Source organism: Seriola aureovittata, chromosome 10 (genome assembly GCF_021018895.1).
Source record: "Seriola aureovittata isolate HTS-2021-v1 ecotype China chromosome 10, ASM2101889v1, whole genome shotgun sequence".
Lineage (NCBI taxonomy): Eukaryota > Metazoa > Chordata > Actinopteri > Carangiformes > Carangidae > Seriola > Seriola aureovittata.
The window spans coordinates 11,586,036-11,607,136 of NC_079373.1; the positions used below are offsets into that span (position 1 = coordinate 11,586,036).

General features: G+C 40.8%; 4 protein-coding genes across 6 annotated transcripts; 1 reads left to right on the top strand and 3 right to left on the bottom strand.

Annotated features, from left to right (window-relative positions):
* Positions 1–40: 40 nt before the first annotated feature.
* On the bottom strand, positions 41–7,394 carry rapsn (receptor-associated protein of the synapse, 43kD). Its single transcript, XM_056386308.1, has 8 exons — positions 6,224–7,394; positions 5,166–5,504; positions 4,289–4,447; positions 3,323–3,421; positions 3,005–3,127; positions 2,747–2,800; positions 2,453–2,652; positions 41–2,178 (listed from the first exon to the last, which is right to left on the bottom strand). Exons 1-8 carry the CDS (start codon positions 6,446–6,448, stop codon positions 2,106–2,108), a joined length of 1,272 nt encoding a protein of 423 aa, XP_056242283.1. The 5' UTR covers positions 6,449–7,394; the 3' UTR covers positions 41–2,105.
* A 315-nt stretch (positions 7,395–7,709) lies between these two features.
* kbtbd4 (kelch repeat and BTB (POZ) domain containing 4) lies at positions 7,710–11,554 on the bottom strand. The gene is made up of 5 exons (XM_056387311.1): positions 11,489–11,554; positions 9,999–10,458; positions 9,766–9,907; positions 9,293–9,399; positions 7,710–9,174 (listed from the first exon to the last, which is right to left on the bottom strand). The coding sequence occupies exons 2-5, from the start codon at positions 10,443–10,445 to the stop codon at positions 8,314–8,316; spliced, it is 1,557 nt and encodes a 518-aa protein (XP_056243286.1). The 5' UTR covers positions 10,446–10,458; positions 11,489–11,554; the 3' UTR covers positions 7,710–8,313.
* Positions 11,555–12,716: 1,162 nt separating this feature from the next.
* Positions 12,717–13,841, top strand: LOC130175726 (protein FAM180B). Its single transcript, XM_056386240.1, has 3 exons — positions 12,717–13,114; positions 13,302–13,375; positions 13,474–13,841. The coding sequence occupies exons 1-3, from the start codon at positions 13,042–13,044 to the stop codon at positions 13,816–13,818; spliced, it is 492 nt and encodes a 163-aa protein (XP_056242215.1). The 5' UTR covers positions 12,717–13,041; the 3' UTR covers positions 13,819–13,841.
* A 97-nt stretch (positions 13,842–13,938) lies between these two features.
* Positions 13,939–20,224, bottom strand: ddb2 (damage-specific DNA binding protein 2). 3 transcript variants are annotated; one of them, XM_056386237.1, is made up of 11 exons: positions 20,096–20,224; positions 19,849–19,990; positions 19,543–19,652; positions 17,281–17,472; positions 16,590–16,756; positions 16,200–16,299; positions 15,847–16,024; positions 15,325–15,470; positions 14,635–14,790; positions 14,506–14,551; positions 13,939–14,395 (listed from the first exon to the last, which is right to left on the bottom strand). In XM_056386237.1, exons 2-11 carry the CDS (start codon positions 19,979–19,981, stop codon positions 14,145–14,147), a joined length of 1,479 nt encoding a protein of 492 aa, XP_056242212.1. In that variant the 5' UTR covers positions 19,982–19,990; positions 20,096–20,224; the 3' UTR covers positions 13,939–14,144. The 3 variants fall into 3 exon arrangements, with proteins under 3 accessions (XP_056242212.1, XP_056242214.1, XP_056242213.1); XM_056386239.1 differs by lacking the exon at positions 16,590–16,756 and adding an exon at positions 16,932–17,077; XM_056386238.1 differs by having other exon boundaries at positions 20,092–20,205.
* Between the last annotated feature and the right edge of the window lie 877 nt (positions 20,225–21,101).

Consider the following 21,101-nt stretch of genomic DNA (forward strand, 5'->3'; position numbering starts at 1 on the left):
TAGTAAATAGCACTAAAATCACAAAATAGCAACACTTAAATTCACTTTCAGTGTACTTTATTTTGTCTCCATATTCGACACAGTACCATGGATTGACTCAATGCATAAATATATTAACAATGCATTTTAGTCAGACTTAGTATCATTTAAATCACGGTTATATCAACATGATGTCTAGAAAAACATAATAATTCTACATGTATTTAAATGTTGTGTTATTACTGCATTAATCCTCTGAGGAGGAGTCAAAAACAGAGGTAGTTTAAACCATTAAAGATGAGTGACTGTACTGTCAGTAAAATCTTTTCTATGCCCCACACGACAAGAATAAACAGTGTAGATAATATCTGTGCTTTACAAGAGTTTTACATTGACTGTACGACAGGTAAACAGACAGTTAATTAACATTAATTTGGATGGAGGGACCTTAAACAAGAGCCAGGAGCTGTTGTGTTCTTACAGTGAGAAACATAAGTGCTTGTGCAGTAAAGGTAAATGTGTTGGTCTCTCTCCTCTCATGCTGTTAACCGACTCGCACGAGGTAACGAAGAGAGAAAACAAAATAGCTAAAGGTTTTGTGTGTATTCTTCAAGTTCGTCTGATGAAATAAGTTTGTCACCTCTTTGCTTTCACAATAAATGTTTCAAAAAGGGTTCATATAATATAATTTTTCAATGTTCACCATACAATTGAACTTATCGATGTTTTAAAAGAGAACTATAAAGAAATTTAGTATGATGAGCTCACCGCTTTTGAGGAAAACCTACTGTTTATGAAAAACCTTGTGTAAGCTGTGATAATTTTGATTGATGTGGCTTCTTTTTTTTTCAAATGACAAAATTAAATGTTTAAAATGAGCTAAAGAAATATAAGTAATATTAATGATAAAAGCAATTGAATATTAAGAAATACTATAATATACAATTATGAAATAAGTAAATACGCAGTTACATGGATACATAATTTGATGTAATCCAACCTTGTTGCTTGGTATTGTAAATAAAACATGCAACAATTGACATTTCGCCCTCAAAATCACCTTGAAATTACAATACCTTTGCAAGAAAATAATCTCAATTTGACTATTGAGATTTTACCAATTGATTCATATTTACATATGACTACAAATATGAAAAAACTACATTAAAACAGACTGTATGCATCTCCTCTAAATAATTATTTGACAAGTGTGTGATTGGTCAAAGAAGATCCTTTCCCAATAGGTTTCCTTCTCAACAATAATTATCAATATCTGCAACAAAACTATGTTGATGTCAGAGTTAAGAGTAAAACATTTCCAGAAAAGGAATTTCTATGAACACAATGTGTGTTGAGTCTGCTCCTTAATCTTTGTGAAGAAGGAAAAAAAACAGCTGCATGTACCTGTTTTGTAAAGACATACTAGTTTTTGAATGGTTAAGAGATTTTAGTTAGTTTTAGGTTTTACAAAACACCACAAATAAATCAAACTTTTAAAACAAATGAATATGAGAATAGTATGTACATTAATACAATAATAAATATACCAAGTATGAAATCAGTTGAATTCAGAAATGGCTCTGTGTTCTGATTAAAAAAAAAAAATCAGAAAACTGTTGAGCAAAGAACAAGCAGATGTGGTGTAAAAAGTAATCTTGAATTTGAAAGACAAACCCTGTGACTAAGATTACCGAGATTTCAATTCTCATTTTCACTAAACAATTCTAATGCACTAAATAACAAATACACCAAGTTATAACTCCTCTTTGGACGGTACATACTCCTCTCTGTTTAAATTCTGCAACAAATAGCAAGTCGACAGAGACACTATAGGTTCTTTCTTCTTCAGCTTATATTGAAATGTAACTCTGTCAGTTATACCTCTTCAGTCGGCTTCAGTCAATCACAGACTGGTGTCTGTAAATAAAACGCCTTAGACGCCTTAATCGCGTTCGCAGAGCCGCACTCTGAGACACTCTGGGTTCAGTTCAGCATCCTCTGCACAGAGCAGACTCCTCAAACATCTTCAGCACATCCTGAGGCTGCCTGCTTCTCTCAGATCAGTCAGGAGCCTGTGAGGCATCACGCTGTGTTTGCAGATCCAACGCACAAACACCGTCTCACAATCACACAAATCCAGGCTTCATGGAGGATTTGAAACATTTAGGGCAACCTTTTGTTCCGTTTGTTTGCAGACACCTGAAAGGATAAAACAGCGCAGTGTCACCAGCTTTATTTGTCAGCCTGTAAACGTGCGCTCAAATAATAATACGCTTATTTAAGTACATCTGTGACTGAATATCTTCAAGAAACCAGATGTGAAAGCCTATTGTAGTCACAGCGGATGCTTCTTTGGGAGGCAAATTTACAAAAAGCATTAAAATAAAAATCAATGTCAACAATTTATGTTATTTCTGAAATGTACATGTCAAAAATAAGAAAAGGCAAGAACACACTGTGCTCAAACACCCACCTGAGATGGAAAATGTGGGAACAGGGCAAGGCCTGCAGCTTTTGGTCCCTGTCCCCAATGGACTCTCCACACATGCCACAGTAGAGCTCCAGCTCCTCGACGCACTGGAGGAACTTCACCACCTGCTCTGTGAGCTCCTCCTGCTGCCCCCGGCTTCGATAAATCCCCTCTCTCAGGCAGTGAACCTTCAGTGTGCACAGCTTCAGAAACACACAGGAAAAAAATGTCACCGTGATATCAGAAATAGATCTGAGCGATTTGTCCTGTAGGTTGTAATCAAAGAACATTGGATACCTTGTTTCCCATTCCATCGGCTAACTCCTGTGCTCGCTGCAAAGAATCAAGAGCCTGGAACAGTGAGGGAGAGTGTGTCAGAATGACTACATAAATACTAATTAAGAGAAGCAATAAAACAGCAATGGGCCTGACAATCAGACTGAATTGTCAGTTTTTCATCGATTCATTTCATTCATTATGTCGTGCATGAATCGCTGAACAAATCAGATATTTGATAGGCAATTCTGAATTTTTTTTAAATATAATTATATGTACCTTGTCATATTCTTTCTGCAGAAGCCAGCACTTTGCAACGCCCAGGTAGACGTACGATTGTCCAAGACGGTTTCCAATCTCAGTCATGATAGCCAGTGCAGACTCGTAGCGAGGGAATGCTTTCTGGATGAAAGAAGATAAACAGCACATAAAGCTAGCCACACACTGTAGTAGTAGTAGTAGAGTGACACAGATGATTGGATGGAAATACTAGGGACAAAACATTTGAGTTTCAAAAAGTTTAAAAAGCAAAGACATCATTAGTAACAACCTATTCTGAAAGATGTAAACAAATTTGCACAAATGGTGGCACCTTACATCAGTGTCACGCCTGCAGCGGTGTATGTCTGCAAAGTTCAGTAAGCACAGAGCCTGCAGAGGACGGTCACCATGCTGCAGAGCAATCTTCATAGATTCCTGTTGAAGCAGGAGACAGAGCTAATGAAAAACTAAATAATTAAAGAGGAGTCTCCTGTGACACCCACATACTGCTGAGGTGCAATTGGAAATTAAGGGAAACATGATTTTGAAGTAGATTTATTATCAGCAAGTGCAGTTTCATCCAATGGCAGTACAGCACTGTAAAGGACTATAATGTGTAATATGTTTATAATGTAATTAATTTGGTGTAAAACCCAAACCTTTGTGCTTTTCTTAAGCACAGAATTGTTTACCATCACAAGAATAAAATGTAACTCATCACACTGAATGCTGTCTTCTACAGTTACACATTTCATTCAGTCATTTTGTATTTTGCAGTTTCAGTATCACCATATTTTCAAATGAGGGTTACCGTGACAAGTGATGGGGAATGTGAGACATTGCTGTCTCACTCCTCTTGTACTCTGGTATTCTAATATGACAAGATGTGTAAATTATTTGGATAAATGTGTTTGGCAAATGTAATAAATCTGAAATGCATCCGGCTGTCTTGTTACTATACTTTTACACTCCAAGGCAATGTCATCAAGATATTTTTCACCCACAGTACATAATTAGAACAGAGTAAAGACCTAAGCCACCCTCTTCATTAACAGCGTTAAACCAGTGCCTCTGTGAGCATATTTTTGTCGAGGTCTGGGGCCTGGTACAACACAGCAACTGGCACTTGCACCTGTCAGCGGCACAACGTCTACTGTATCCGCAGCTCCGACATCCCAACAGCCAAAGGCACCGGGGGGAGAGCGAGTTGGTGAGGAAACCAAAACTGTGACATTCTCCATAAGTTATGTAAGTTTGTCTATGAGGACAGCGATCATGTGTTGGCCGGTTATAAAACAATACCTCACAGCACTCCATGGCGTCTGGCAGGCGCTCCAGTTTCCTGTAGGCTACAGACATGTGGTACTGGCTCATGGCTCGATACTTGAGGCTCCAGCCCTTGCCGTAGTCATTGACAAGCTCAGCTGCTTTGCAGGGGAAGAACAGGGCTTTCTCATAGTCCTGTTGGCAGACGTGGACAATGAGCAAGCACCTCTAATGTATGGCACTACATCCTATTTAGATACAACTGACATGGACTTTTTGGTTTGCAATTCTTTAATGATGACAATTTAACTTTTGACAGTATTTGAATAAAGAATCTGACTAGAAACCGTTGTGTGTTTGTTGCCCTGTATGCCCCAGTGTCACTAAAAAGCAGATTATAATTTTTGTTTGATAATGTGACATATGAGTGCATTCTTCTAACACCACTTCATCACAATCCCATTGAAACCAATCCTCCCTGGGAAGCCAGGGGATTACTCTTACAAATCTCTGATGTCAAGGGTACTACATAAGCCCCCTGCCAGCCAGCCTACTCACTCTGCCCTTGTTTTACAATGCCCAGCACTACATGAGCTAACCATTGATGATGTTTGCTTGGATGCTCCGCAGTGTTATCATACCCTGCAAATACGCTGGCAACATCAGTACTGATTGCGCAATCAAGTCGCACGTGCAGTCTGCTGAATGTTTCACCCAAATAACATAGCTGAGATGTCTGCAACCATCTGAGTATTTCAGATTGTTTTTAGCAGGGTTTTATTCAGTCTGCTTATCTAAAATGTCTCATACAAGAACAAAGTTGTATTTATTTAAACAGCATACATCAAAATGAGCTTACAGCCACATTTAGAACAATCAAATCTCATTTGAGTAAAAACAGCATATTCTGTACCTTGAGGTGGACGTAGATGTTTCCCAGACTGCAGCAGACTCTGCACTCCAGCATCTTGTCATCATTGTTGTGTGCGTAGCGCAGGGCCTTCTCGTAGCTCTCCAAAGCTTTCTGGAAGACACTGAGGCCCAGGAAGGCGTTGCCCATGCTAAGACATACCTGTCCGTTGAGCTGCAGACTCACAGTGGTGCCCTGCATGTTTAAGCAGGTCTTACAGTAGGAAACCGTTTTCTGGAAGTCGCACAGCTTCTCGTTGCTGCGCGCCAAGTTCAGGTAGCCCTCCGTCAGGTAGTCTGGGTCCTCCATCTCTCTGGCTGTGTCGATTTGATCGAGGGCGTACTGCAGGGAGAGAGTGTCAGTGCAAGGTGATGGAAAACTTGTAGGTAATCAGTGGATAGTATTAAATTTAAATAAATACTGAATGAAAGAGAAATTATCTGATGAATTCAAAGACATGAGGCCCCTACTTCATAACGTCCTAAGGGTAAGAGTGGGTGCTGCTTGAGTAAAGATGATTATGTCAACAAGACACCCCACACTCATACTCAGGTTGCATGGCACTTATTTACTCTGCATCGTGTGGAAGCCACAAATTAACCCATGCTTCTCAAGATCACTGTAAATGGAACGAAAGCAAGTAACCTTTGACCTCTTCTCGATCAGTAATCACTTGGACATTTCTGAAATGTTAAAACGCTGCAGCAGCATGAACCGAGCAGACATGATGACATAAAATTGACGAGATATTCATTGGCATTCACTCATTACGATTGCAACCTCTCACTCACTCACACATACACATCCTACTGCTCGTTGCACAACACATAAAACGATCACAGTATTAAAAATGTGACTTGACATGAAATATCTAAACCAAGTGATCACAATGTTTTTCAGAGTGTAAGAAACTTACATTGCATACATTGACATTTTCCCATAATTAAACCTTTAAAGAAATGCAAGACTATACTCATCAATATTTACTGACTGTATTTTATTTGGTCATTTAAATTGCATAAAGTTGTTGTTTGTGGCACACTGCTGTTTCAGAGGCTTACCTTGAGCATATCTTTATATTTTCCCATCTCTGAGTGAGCTGTGATCAGGCACCCCAACACCCGAAACTTCCCTCCGGGATCTGAGGTCTTCTCCAGCACTTTTGTCCACACATGCAGGGCTTTGTCTGTCTGATTGGACTGATACAACCTCAGGCCCTTCTCTATCTGCTGCTTGGTTTGGTCCTGGCCCATCTCTGGTGCAAGGCGCCTCATAAAAATATTCATTCGTTTAGGCCATGCAATTTCAGTGAGGCAGCAAGAAAGTAGATCCTTGCCATGCACAGTACAACTCCAAAGAAGATCCCTTGAAGATGATCCTCTGAGAGGTCGGTGCCAGAAGGCCTACCAGATCCCGCTCTCTCAGCTCCGACTGTGCTGAGATGGAAAGGAAACTGGATCCACCAAAGTAAAACGGCGACACACCAAGACCATTATCACCAATCGCTTTGTGGAGAGCTGGAGGGCCAGGAAAATATCTTCCCCATTTAACCCTGCAATGATCCCCACTCACCATCAAGTGTTCAAAAATTCTCCCTCAGATTTCCGTTTGAAAAACGCCAAAGAAACACGTTTCCCGGTGGAGTGCTAGCAGTGATATCCCAGAATATCTGCTCCCTCCACACCCCAGCGAAAGGAATTCTCAGCACCCCCGTGTCCAACCCCCTCCACCTTCCTCCTACTGCTGGCGCTACAGCAGATGGCCTTGTCACTCTAGACCATGTGTCCCTTCAGGAATTCTGTCCTGCCCTCAGCAAGCAGTCCCAAGGTCACTACAGCTCCTAGCGATCTGCCTTCACACTAAACCTCACTCACTGACCAGACACTGGATTACAAGGTTTTTCATCACAACCCTCTGGAGCATTAAAAACACTCATCCACAAATGGATCTGATCAGACTCTCTCATGTGGGACTGTGAACTGTGATATGGGGGCTATAAACAGCCTTATTTCCCAACATTAAGGGACTGCATGTCAGATGGTGCTGGACGCAGCCGTCAGTTCCTATTGGGAGCTCTTATGGAGGCGCATATGTGGCCCCAGAAACCCCCCACCCCTCATCTCAGCGTCAGCAACTGATGCTTAGAATAGTTCACAAAGTCTGACATGTTACTGGGCTTGGGTTTCAGCTGCACAGCCTCCTGAAACACATCAATGGGATCAAAGTTTTGCCCTCTCTGTAGTAGCTTTCTCTCCTTCACCCCCCCCCCATAACCCCCCCCCTCCAAGGACACAAACAGGCACCTTTACCACCTCGCCATTCACAAGATGCATTACCAATCCAAAGATAAATATGGCTAGAGGTTATCTCTTTGTTGAGGCAAAGCTTTCAATAGCTACACAACAAAGTGTGCCCTTTCTTAATGCATTACTATTATTATAATTGATATAAGATATATATATCCTAAATCCCTGTTAATAAACATAGTATTAATAGTAAGAGATAGTTAATGCATGAATGCTACAGAGCCATAAATATCAAAACAAACAGTGATAACTACAGCGATATATTTGACATGGATGCTAACAGTTTAACTTCAACATGTACATTGTACATCAAAAAAATACAATCTTAAGACAAGAAATTGTGAAAATTTGAAAAGTTAGAAAACATTCTTTGTTATCATGTTTATGCCCATTGAGTTCAAATATGACATCTGAGGATATTCAGCCTCCATCATCATGATACACTTGTTCACATACAATATACTGAAGGATGTTTAATGTTAAGTAAAAGTTTTTACATTGAAGTTGTTCATGCGTGTCAATATACAAGCACGGGAAACAATGTTGATTAGTTCATCACTGGTTACAGCATCACCACTAACTTCTTTGACTTCTCAGCTAAGGGATGCACGATGAGACACACTGTACCACAAGCAGTTGACACACACCACTTTACTGTTTTTACTGGTCGGGTGGTGGAGTCTGAATGGAATGAGTGACACAGAAATGAGCTGAGTAAATACATATTTAGAGCAGGTCTCCTCACAGGATGTCTGAACAGTGAAGTCATGGTAAGTTATCCCACAGTCTTCCCTGATTCTCAGTGGCGAGTGTGTGGACCACAGTGTGAACATCCAGAGGACAGTTCAGGCCAAAACAAACTGCCAGTTTGTGAGGAGGATTTTTATACCCCTGATAACAGTCACAACAGATGTAGCTGGGTTAAACTTTAACGTGTTTGCGTCACCTTTTTTACATTTGTCCCTGAAGACGTATATGCAGCCATTACAGCTGGCCACCTTCCACAGCGAAGGGATGCAGCTCCACGCCTCAGGGAAGCGCAGGCGAGTGAAGCTCTCCAGCAGAGGGTTGTAGCACACCAGGGAGTCTCCTTCTGCCACGATAAAGATCACGTCCATGTGGACAGCAGCGTGCATGCAGCCTGCGAATGGCAGCATGTAAGGTTTGATCTGACATTTCTGGGAGGAGGTGTCAAAGCACTGAATGACACGGGATGGCTTTGTAAAGAAGTCCATGTCATTCTCCTCCCCTCCAAGCAGGTAGATGGTACCTCCCAGGTTAACACCAGCAGCCCCGGACACTGCAGTGTCCAACTGGCTGGTCTCTGTCCACATGTTGTCCTTCACTGTGTAGTAGATGACGGCATTAGAGAGTGTGTCCTGCAACGTCTTACCTCCTAGTGAGTAAATGGCATCCTCAGTAGAGACAGAGACCATGGTGTGGTGGAGGCGGTCTCTGGGCAGTGGGGCACAGCGCTCCCAGTCCATGGTGTGCATGTTGCACTTCCACATGCGGCGAGGGATAGACCCCCCCACCACGTACAGGTCCCCTCCGTGTTTACAGGCTGCAGTGATCTGATGGCATAAACTGTTTTGGCCGCTCACGCTGATCGCATCGTCCTCGTCACAATGAAGAGACACAGCCAAGGAGTGAGTCCTCGTCTCCTCTTTACCGATCAGGTAGATGTGAACATTTTCACCAATTTCCTGTGGACAAATAAGATAATAAAATATCATATATCACAGATACAAATCATTTCAACGGGCATAAAATGAAAACACCCTCTTGAAAACTATTTTTCAGCTCTAGATGAAAAAATGTTACCTTGAGATTTTCTTGGAGGATACAAGAAAACTCCTCTCTCTCCACCTTGTTGTGGTTTATCCATGACTCTATTGCCACTGTTGGATTCTGGGAGCTCGGAACGCCATCTGACCACAAAAACAAGACCTTCATGAATCAAATTCATGGAGCCGCTCATTTTGAGATAATTCGGTACAGTAGTTTGTAGAGACATTAAACTTAACTTGAGACAGACAACCCACCAGAGTGAACATAATTTCTACTTTGTAAAGAAAATGCTGGCACTCAGATTTAAACAGTCTTACTATTTAATACAACTCAGGCCGACATTTTCTTTATCTTGTTGACCCAGCCACGACCATGGACCCGATACAGTGCTCGGGATTTGGAGGATAACAGTAATGTTAAGTGTATGTGGCTTGTAGCAAACAGGCTTAATACAAAAAAACACTGGTTAGTCTGCCACATGGCAACAGAACAGGAAACATGAATACCTTTGATGATGTCCAAGAGCAGACAGAGAGGCAGATTGAGAAATTCTTCTGTCTGATGCAGCTGGGCCAAGTGGATTTTAGCACAGTGCTTGGCAGCAGTGTACAACTCCTGATCGCTGTGTCTGTCTGCAAGCCACATCACCTGGACAAAAAAAAAGTAACTATGACACTGATCCTACATAATTATTGCTAAGTAGCAGACATGATGAGGTCTGTGAAAAACAGTGACTTACCTGCAGACAGCTCTTGACCTCCACTGTCCGTGAGAGAAAGCGGGAGCATTCCTCAAACAGAGCAGTCAGCTGGTACATATCTGCCATCTCATAAGTGTCCTGCAGCTCCTCCACCCTCAGTTTAATTGTGCCGTGGTAGATGTAGTCAATCAGCAGCTGAAAGACAGTGGCACTGACATCTTTCAACTCAATAGCGCGGTTGTGGGACTCTTTGAGGTTAGAGGTGAACATGGAGCGGAAGAAACTGCTCTGTGCTGAGAGCACAAGTCGGTGCAGGTGAAACTCTTTGCTGTCCACAGTGATGGTAACATCGGCAAATAGGCCGTCCTCCAGGCACAGGTCCATGATGCTCTTCACCACACGGCTGGAATGGGAGCGGTCGGTGAAGGTGTATCCCAAGAAGTAGTTCTCCTCTCCCATAGAGCCCCCCTCCTCACTGGACTCCATCTTTGCTGCTCACCTGACAAAGCCACCACACAGCATGTCAACCATTTACACTTAGATGCAGGTTTATTAGGTACACCTAGCTATAACTAATGTAGTCTAATGCCCGACTGATACTTGATGCTCATACGGATGTTGAAATTGTTATGTTATAACAAAATCTGATAACTATATGTTGGCAAATAATGTTTTTTTAGAAATAAATAAATGACATATATAAACATTTTTATAAGCATTTCTCTTTTTTTCCTTTTGACCAAGATTTGTACAGAAAACATTTTAGAGTTGAAAAAGATGCTTATCAGTAGTCTTGAATGAGCAAACTAAATGAGGACACTGTTTCAAAACTACGTCAGACCATTTTTAGCATTATTATTTTTATATTTGTTGTTACTTGTCAGTTGATATATCAAAACATTACTTCTAAAATACGTCAATACTGGCGTGATTGATTTATCCCTCTAACTTTGGTGTTGATTCACCTTAAAGGTGGTTTGGGAGGCGGCAGTTTGTGGTGTTAAACTTTAGCTAGACTTATCTTCCAAACTCACAACTGAATGTATAACAGAATAACATGCAAAAACACAGAGAAAGCGTTTCAGACGTGTGCTCATACTGCCATTAAATTAACGGATCACACCTTTTTAGGGGAGTTAATGTCAGCGAATCATACACTCCCGGGTGTATTGTAATGACTGAGATGCTATTAGAAGACAGAATCGAGATTTCTGCAAGTTTTGTGAGGCCACCTCTAACCTGACTTTACTTCTTTAATACTACAGACAGCGGATAATCTGCAGACGCTAATTCACAGAGTCCACAGGACTGTTCACATTTACCGACTGTTTATGCTACGTTGTGTTTACGGTTATGATTAGCTAGCTAGCGTTAGCGCCCACAGAAGCTAACTGGCTAACGCTCCTACTTTGAAAATTTAACCGTGATATTAAGGAGGTAGAGTTTTTACTATAACTGTTCACTGGGCACAATAGTCGTAATGTTTTAAAAATAATCATAATTATTATTATTAAAAGAAGTGCTGTTACCGTAGTCTTCGCTATTTTATCATTCAGGTGCAAATGAACTCTTCACCGGAAGTACATAAATTCGACTCACTGAACTCAACTGCTGCTACTGTCACCACGTGGTGGAACTGTGTTACTACAGGCGCCAATTTACTATACTCTGTACAAATTACACAATGTCTTTATTCTTCTTTCTTCCCCCAAATAGTTTTATTATAAAATATAGCACACCACAAATAAACAATAAAACAAAAACAAAAAGACATATTTCCTTCACATATACATCTCATAGTTCAGGTCCATCCGCCATTGTTTGTGTCACCTTTGACCCAGCCTTAGTCGCGTTGTGACCATGTATAATACCATTATTCTGTCCTGAATGGTTCCAGGTTAAGAAAGAGAGTCCCTTTGACAATAAAGGTATACTGTGTGTTGGAAGATAGTCCGTGTGTGGCCTCAAAATGTTCAGAAATGACAGAAACACAGACAGACCTGATCCTCTCATGTGGTGACAGTTGTTCTTGATGTCAAATATGCTGTATAACACCCAAGTCTCAAGGGATAATATGTTAATTATACATCAATAGTATATAAGTCAATTGAACTGAGAAGAGTCAGTTATGTAGGTTAGACAGATAGCTTTACTTAGCTACATAACTGGTGGCTCCATGGCATGTTGTGGTAAAAATGATCCCTTTGTTACAGCATGTACTGAAAATGTTCACCAACTAGATGAGCATTTACGGGTTATTTTATATATTTGTCTAATCCAGAGACAAGACATATCTTAAAATATCAAATGACATTTATACATGCAATTCATTATTGCATGGAATATGTAATTGGGACAATAACACCTGGTGGATTCTGTGAGAAATATACAGTATCAAGACTGTAGAGGGAATTAGTGCAGGGATTCTATTTTCTTTCTTTTTAGATCTGGTTTCACAAACTGAATGTGGTGTCTGTCAAAGCTGGAGTATTTATGAAGGAGAAAAAAATGGATTATGTGATAAATAATCAGACTTTAATGATTCAACATTTATTGTTGTAAATACTCCCTGAATAAAGAAATGGAAGTTTACTTGTAAAATCTTCTCATCTTCTCTTCTCATCTCTCATAAAGGACAAAAATGGTCAAAACTCTCTTTACTGGACTTATTTATAGTGATTTGTGAAGGACCCTCACCTTTAGTCAATTTACATTCATTTAATGGATGTTTGTTTTTGTTTGTTTTGTATTGTTCAACATGAATCTACTGGGGGAATCTATCATTGAAGTTAAGCCTTAAATCTCATTGCTTAAATTTTGTACAACAAAGGGTGAAAAGTGTTGGTTGCCTCTGTGAGTCCTAATAGCTCACAGGTTTGTACGGGATAAGAAGAACCAGTATTCTGAAATTTTGCTGTCTGCTCTGCATCACAGCCAACTGGCTTTTGTTGCCTTTTTCCAACTTGGAAAAATGCACGGTATTCAGTCCGAGTTGCTGCTGCCTGGATTCACAAGAAAGAGCGAGGGAGAGCAGAGGTGAGAGGGATGCAGTGCATATCTGTCGGTAATAAACAAGAGAAGAATGACCGTGAAAATACAACTTAAAATCTGCTTCCAGCTCCTTTTGTGCCTTTGGTCTGAACAAATGGTGCAGGGTAAGTAGAAACAGAAGATCTTCTAAAGGAGTGGTGGACAGAAATTCTTAATGTTGTTACATAATGATGCTGCATGCATTATGCATAAAAACTAGCAAAAGGGATATTTTAGTTTCCAGAAGTACCGACACTTTACCTTCAGTAACTAATTTATGTCGCAGTTAAACTTTAGTCTTTTCTACTTTAGATGTGGCAGCAGGCATAAATCCAACTTCTCAAATGACTGGCTCATCCACCTCTGATGCAAACCTGATGTTTGAGGTACTTTTCTACAAAAGTTTTCATGCAGATTTATTAAACATCTTGCCATGTTTTACTTGAGTAAGTGATGAACATTTCTTTTTCTCTCCTGTTTGCAGTTTTTGCTGGGCGGGGTAGAGCTCGACCAGGACAACAACATCGTCCTGCTTGACAAGGAGATGGCATCGATGAGGCAGGGGCGGGCGTTCATGTCTAAGATCAACGACGACATTCCCAAAAGTCTGAGCTCCATGGTGCAGATGGTGACCGCACTGGAGGGGCAGAGGAGGAGGCCGCTGGCTCAAACAGAGTTTGAGAGTCTCATCCTGAGCATGGTGTACTCTGCCCACCAGGCCTGGCATCAGGAGAGAAAAGAGGAACAGGAGGCCTGGGGTGGGGTGCTCCTCCGGCTGGCCAATGTTACTGTCCATGAACTACGTGGAAATTATCTTTTCAGTTATTAATAATACACCTACTGCCAGTCTGTACGTAATAAAGGAGGATGCAATAAATCAATTCCCTTAAATCTTCCTGTAATATGGATTTGTAACTTATTCTAAAAGATTTCTAAATGAAGAACTCAATCATTAAGAAAACATGAACATTTTTATTACCATACAGTAGAAAAACAGCTGTGAGAACGTACAGGAGTTCCAGTTCGAAAATGGTTTATAAAAGAATATGTGAAATTTTCTTTAACATTCAAACGATCCCTGCAGTTAGAGACACAACAAAAGGTAAACAAAGAAATATATACATGGACTTTTTTAAGACACTGACTTTTTACAGTTCACTTCTTCCTCATCTGTGCTTGTTTTTGTTTAGTACACCCAGTCTTGGTTTTGGTCTCAGATTCCTCCAGAGAGGCCAGTTTTTTCTTGAGCTTTGTATCCACAGCAGGACCTCTCCGCTCCCTGTTGGAGCGCTGCTGACTCCTCCTCTGCCCTCTCAGGTTGCCCACTGAGGTCGAGGTGTCCTCCTTCAGTGTGTGCTGATCACTGATCAATGACTCGTTTCTGTCCCAGACTAACACCGTCACACCTGTGAGTGAACGTGATGCAGCTTTAGTGAAACAATTTGACATTTTCTCTCGGAACTGATTGAGTAAAGTGAGATCACATATACTGATACTGTGCTTCAGAGAAACTCACCCATGCCAGATCCAATCACATCACCCATCGGATTGAATTTGTTGATCTGAATAAACAGAATTCCAGGTGTTAACAAGTTCAGCTTTAGTGTCTTTACATTTTTGGCTTGTGTTTTTAAAACATACTCACAGATTTGATCCCTGTAGCGGTGGGATCGTGCAGCTGACACACGAGCTCCGCTGTGTTGGAATCAAAGATGTCGATGGTCCTATGATCGCCGGAGCAAACGCGGTCATCAGGGTAGCGGCCAGCCACAATCAGGTCGTACACTGGGTGCCATGTGGCCTACAAAACAATAACAACAGTATTATTTTGCCACAGATGGTATCCTACCACATTAACCAAGCACATATAAGTGATAATATATTGCTTCCCCCTAGCATGTCTCTTCAAATACCACCTGGTCCAGTGTTATCTTAAAAATAAAAGTGAATTTTGAATCAGAGAAGAGTGACAATCCTCTCCGTGCTTGACAATGGAGATGTATCCTGTATATAAATGCTGCCCATTCCACTAAAAAAATTAAATGAATGCAGTCTGTCACTGTGTCTGCAACAACATGGTCACTATAAAAACATTTAAAAAAACTATTCACAGCCCAACTGTGGACATATGTACTGATGCCTGCGTCTTATTCACAGTCTGCTCATGCATGTGTTTTCGCTCCATCAGGTTGGTTGAAGTCATGATCCCTGCAGAAGTCTCACACACACACACACACACACACACACACACACACACACACACACACACACACACACACACACACACACACACACACACACACACACACACACACACACACCTAAAGAAACAAACCTTGATGGGTGTGAGATGCTGAAACTGTCTGTGTGGATGTTGGATGATATGTTGAGGCTTCGACCAATCAGGGGACGAGTAGACGCGGATCTGGTCATACTGATCTGTGGTGAGCAACTTGGTGCAGTCCAGCGGGTTGAAGTAGGCTGTGAGGAGACGGCAGTAACAGCTTTGTCAAACGGACCTCTTTACGACCTGCAGTCATAGCAACTGTATTACAAATCATGGCCGTAAACTTATTTTATTTATTTATTTTTTTCAATCTAATCTCTACAGTAATGGACTCAGAACTAAAAGACACAAAGTTCAGACTTGGACTAAATGGAACAACAAAGAAATCACTCGCATCTTACACCAAAAATAACACTTTTAACTACTATTTATGATGTATATGAATGGGAAACAGATTATGAGAGGTCCCTTCAAAATGACTATCACCATCATAATGACTGTAAACTGCAGAGTTTTTGAAAAACAGTGCATGTTGCAAGGATTGAACGTTTTTCTAAAAGAGAGTGTTACCTGAGTTGACGGCCCTCTCATGAGGCATGTCATGCAGGAAACTATTCTTGTCTTTTATGTTTCTCAGGTCCCAAAGTTTCACTGTGTGGTCGACCGAGGCCGTCGCCAACAACCAATCACATCGGGGGTTGAACTCTGCATGGGTCACTTTGGCTTTGTGGAGTTTGTTGCTGAAAATCTACAATGTAGAAATGTAACAAATATAATACCCATGATTCTTTTTGTTATTAAAATATGTTCTGGTTTGTATGAGAAATATGGACATATGGATGCCTCAAAGACAATAGAAGGCCTCTGTTGGCTCATTCACATACAGACATATGATTCATCTCGACCTCAGAGTGAACACACACCTTTTGTCCATCCAAGCCAAGGAGTAAGAGCTGTCCCATATTGTCTCCTGTCACAAGCATCTGTCGGCTCACAGACACATCGACACAGCAGTACCAATAACTGTGTAAGACAACAAGGACCAAAGTGAATTCACTGGATACGACAAAGGAAAAATTAATGAAGCTGAGGTTTTCATGGTTTAGAAAACTGATGGTACAACAGAGAAAATCTACTGATCAAAAATCACTAAAAATCTGGATTTTCTTTTGATAGTTTTTCAAAACTAATAAGAAAATAATAGAATAGCCTAAAATGCTATGACATTTTGGAGAAGCATTATTTTGGCATCAAATTAAGAGATCACAGTATCTCTCTTTGCTGAGCATCAGTCTTCTTTGCAGTTTTCTCACCAAACATTGTGGTGATCGTGACCACAGTCTTGAGTTCGGGACAGTATGGTGGGTGTGCGGCCCTCAAAGCTCTGCATGGTCAGTGTACCCTCACCAGAGGCCACATAGACTCTGGAGAGGTCTGTGGGGCAAAACTTCATCCCTCCGATAAAGTCTCCTGCACCATTCTGTGCACACAAACACAACAGCAGGCTGATCACAGGGCAGTTACTAGCAACACACTACCACTCACACATGCTTAGCATTAAACCAGCAGTGGGACCTGATAAGAAGACTGATGCTAAACTGATCATGCCTGAAAGCTAAAACCATTTTTTTTATCTTTATTTTATTCAGTCTTACTTCAGTGTGTCAGTGTTGGCAAACACTGTTAGAGTTGTCCCATTGAAATCTCGCAGTGCTGTCGTACCCCGCATAGACGAGGTGAACAGCTGAGTGGGATTTAACTGGTTAAACTTCATGTCTGTAACTGAGTCTCCAGCCCCCATCTAAGCAGAAAACCAATTAAAAGTTTGAAGTCACATAAATCTAAATTGCACAGGTTGGAAATTAACTACAGACTCATAATGTAACAGTCCTTGACCTCAAGTGTTACATAATTAAAAAAATAAATAAAAATTTGTTGAACACCTCGCACTGTTGATCATTCAAGTATGAGGCAAACAAACATCACCATCATACAGGAACTCACCCCTTGAATAAAGGTTTTATTTGTGGGGACCTTAAAGTCCCACAGATAAATGTCTCCACCCTTGGATCCCACAGCCATGGTGGTGTGGTGAACGGGGTTCCACTCCAGACAGGTGATTCTGCGGTCGAAGGGGCTGGTGGCACTGTGGAAATGATAGGCTGACAGAGAACGAACGAAAGGCTCCTGGAGACACTGAAAGAGAGGCAAATGTACAACTCACCGTTATCAATGAAAACACATTTTCTGTGTAAAATGATCAAATATTCCCCTGACTGACTCCCTGACTTTACACAGAACTAAGAACTAAGTGTAAGGGCTGAGCTGTGGTGTGAGTGATCCGACAGATCTACAGTGCTGTGACAAAGTATTTCCCCCTTACAGATTTCTTTAGTTTTTTTGTCTCAGATCATCAAACAAATTTTAATACAAAAGATAACCTGAGAAAATACAAAATGCAGTTTCTAAAATGATGATTTCATTTAAAAGCTATCCAAACCAACCTGGCCCTATGTGAAAAAGTAATTGCCCCCTAAACCTAATAACTGGTTGTGCGACACTTGGCGGCAACAACTGCAATCAAGCGTTTGCGATAACTGGCAATGAGTCTTTCACATCGCTGTGGAGGAATTTTGGCCCACTCTTCTTTGCAGAATTGTTTTAATTCAGCCAGATTGGAGGGTTTTCGAGCATGAACAGCCTGTTTAAGGTCATGCCACAGCATCTCAAATCGGATTTAAGTCCAGGCTTTGACTACGCCACTCCAAAACTTTCATTTTTTTTTTTTTTTTTTTGAGCCATTCAGAGGTGGACTTGCTGGTGTGCTTCGGATCACTGTCCTGCTGCATAACCCAAGTGCGCTGGAGCCTAAGGTCACGAACTGATGGCCGGACATTCTCCTTCTGCTCTCTATTTTCTGGTAGAGAGCAGAATTCATGGTTCCATCAATTACGGCAAGTCGTCCAGGTCCTGAAGCAGCAAAGCAGCCCCAGACCATCACACTACCACCACAACGTTTGACTGTCGGTATGATGTTCTTTTTCTGAAATGCTGTGTTAGTTTTACGCCAGATGTAACGGGACGCACACCTTCCAAAAAAAGTTCCACTTTTGTCTCGTCAGCCCACAGAACATTCCCAAAAGTCTTGGGGATCATCAAGATGTTTTATGGCAAATGTGAGACGGGCCTTTGTGTTCTTTTTGGTCAGCAGTGGTTTTCGCCTTGGAACTTTTTCACATAGAGCCAGGTTGGTTTGGATAGCTTTTTTCCCTTAATAAATGAAATCATCATTTAAAAACTGTTTTTTGTATTTACTCAGGTTATTTTTGTCTGATATTAAAATTTGCTCAATGATCTGAAATATTTAAGTGTGACAAAAAAGCAAAAACAAAAGAAATCTGTAAGGGGGCAAATACTTTTTCACAGCACTATATATGTTTCAGATACATGCTGCATATAAGAGACTAATTAATTCAACTTTTAGTCCATATAAAAACAGAAATTGACTGACTGAAAAAAAAAGGAAAACAAAAGACCGTAATGACTGGACAGAGCTGTAAATGACTTTTTCAATTGTCAGTCCAAACCCAAAGATGTCAAAGTTACAATATCAGAAAAGTGATAAGAGGAGAATCCTCACATTTGAAAGGCTGACACATTGTTAAAATGTTTGACAAATGACTTTAGTCACAAACTAATTTACACAACTGTCTGCAATTAGTTTTCTGCCAGTTGAATAATTGTTGTAGTTGTGACAGAGCTTCTTCTGAACAAGGGTGGAGAATTTTTTTTTTATTCCTCCACATACATTCAGTGACCACTTTATTGACCACACCTGTAATATCTAATCCAATCAAATACAAAAGGTTAGCCACAAATTCTATCTCTAGGATTATAATGTTTGATTTTGACAGACCCTGCCAGAGGGGTGTTCATTTAACCATATCTTTACTACCGAAGTTGTAGTTTGCAGTGGTGTTGAAGTGGACTGTATTATACTGCCCACCCCAAATACAAACACAATCCAATACAAATTCCAAACATCTAGAATTAGTGGCACATCTGTTGCATTAAATTGTATAGGTGAACCTGATAAAGTGGCCAGGAAGTGTATATTCCTATAAAATACACAACTAGATGATGCAGAGTCAGTCACTCGTATGACATATATTGTAATTTGAGTTGTGGCTTTATTTCAGTTCACATTAAATTAGTGTCAGAAATGAATTTACTCTGTACAGCCTATGTGAATCCCAGCAGTCTCACCTGTCTCATCTGTGAGTGAAGACTTTGTCCCAGAGTGCTCATGTAAATGTAGTGCAGGATGCTCCCATACCCGCCCTTCCTCTGGACTCCTGCAGACTTGAGTGGAGGCCCTGCGAGAGAGACACACACACACACACACACACACACACACACACACACACACACACACACACACACACACACACACACACACACACACACACACACACACACACACACACACACACACAGCAGTTAGTCAACTTAACGGTCATGACAGGAGTTTCATTCACGTGGGATTGTCGCTGTCTTGTCAGGGCTGCACACCTGGTTTAGACGATTCTCCATCTTTCTTGTCTCGTAGTTTTTTGGAGAGAGTCGGACCAGAGTTCTCTGCGGGTCTTTTCTTCACTTTACCCTTTGGTCCAGATGCGCCTGACTTCGTAGGTCTAGTTTTCATTTTCCCCAACTAAAAAAAAAAAAAAGACGACTGTTATTGTACAACACTGCACGGAGCTTTTTACTCGATAACAGATCCGCTTGTTTGCATCAGTAAGGTTTAGACCTTACTTACATGTGGTGTTCAGTCTTCAGTGCAGCAGAGGAAAGGCAGGAACTACAGTGTTTGCATAACGCAGCAGTACACGTGAGTGTGTTACGTCTCTGTTTTGTAATCTGTGTGCTGCTTCTTCTTCGTGTGTATCAGCGGGTCGCAAACCAGCTGGAAAGGTGCATACCGCCACCTACTGTGTCGGGTGTTTAGAGTCATGGGATTAGAATAAAATACTGATTGGTCTCTAGCAGATGTCCTAGCTCTGCCTGTGATATACAACCTGTCCTGTGCTCAGGAGGGATTTTATACTCCATTCCTGCCCTGTCTCATCTTCTATATTTCTCTCTCTGAATTATATTCACTGTACTTTATGATCATGTGTTCTCCATACTCCAGAGTGTTTGTCTGACAGATTTGTTGACAAAATGTACATACCCAAACCTTAGTCCTGTTATGATTACCTGCTTTCAGCAGTTACACTATCCTCCTTTAAACTGTTTAACATGAACTTCTGTATATTACAATAACGTTTCCCTTTATTGTCTGTTTTCCATTCCCTCTGCGAGGCATTAAGGTTAGTCCATTTAATGATTTCAGCCCTCCCTTACCATAGGGTAGGCTACTGTTTTAATTTTGTTGTCATATACTTAAAGAGCGTTCTTTACCAACTTAAATGCTTGTTCGTTACCTTTAATACCAATACGAGCATGGACAATAATGCACTTCTTTACCTGTCCTTTGTCAATTTCTATCATGAGATCTTTTCTGACCGTTTGCCTTTTTTTTCTTCTTTCCTCTCTTATGATGCCTAAGATTTATTTTTTTACCTATTGTAGGGGCCAAACCCCCAGGTTGAGAACCACTGGACTAAATTATCTACCTCTATAGTTAAATTAGCTGCACATGGATTAGCTACAATGGTGCTACAACACTGTTTACATATGGTTGCATCTGTATTAGCAAATCTCATAAAGTAGACTAATATAATAATATATAAGTCACAGGGGACATTTTACAGTGAAACAAA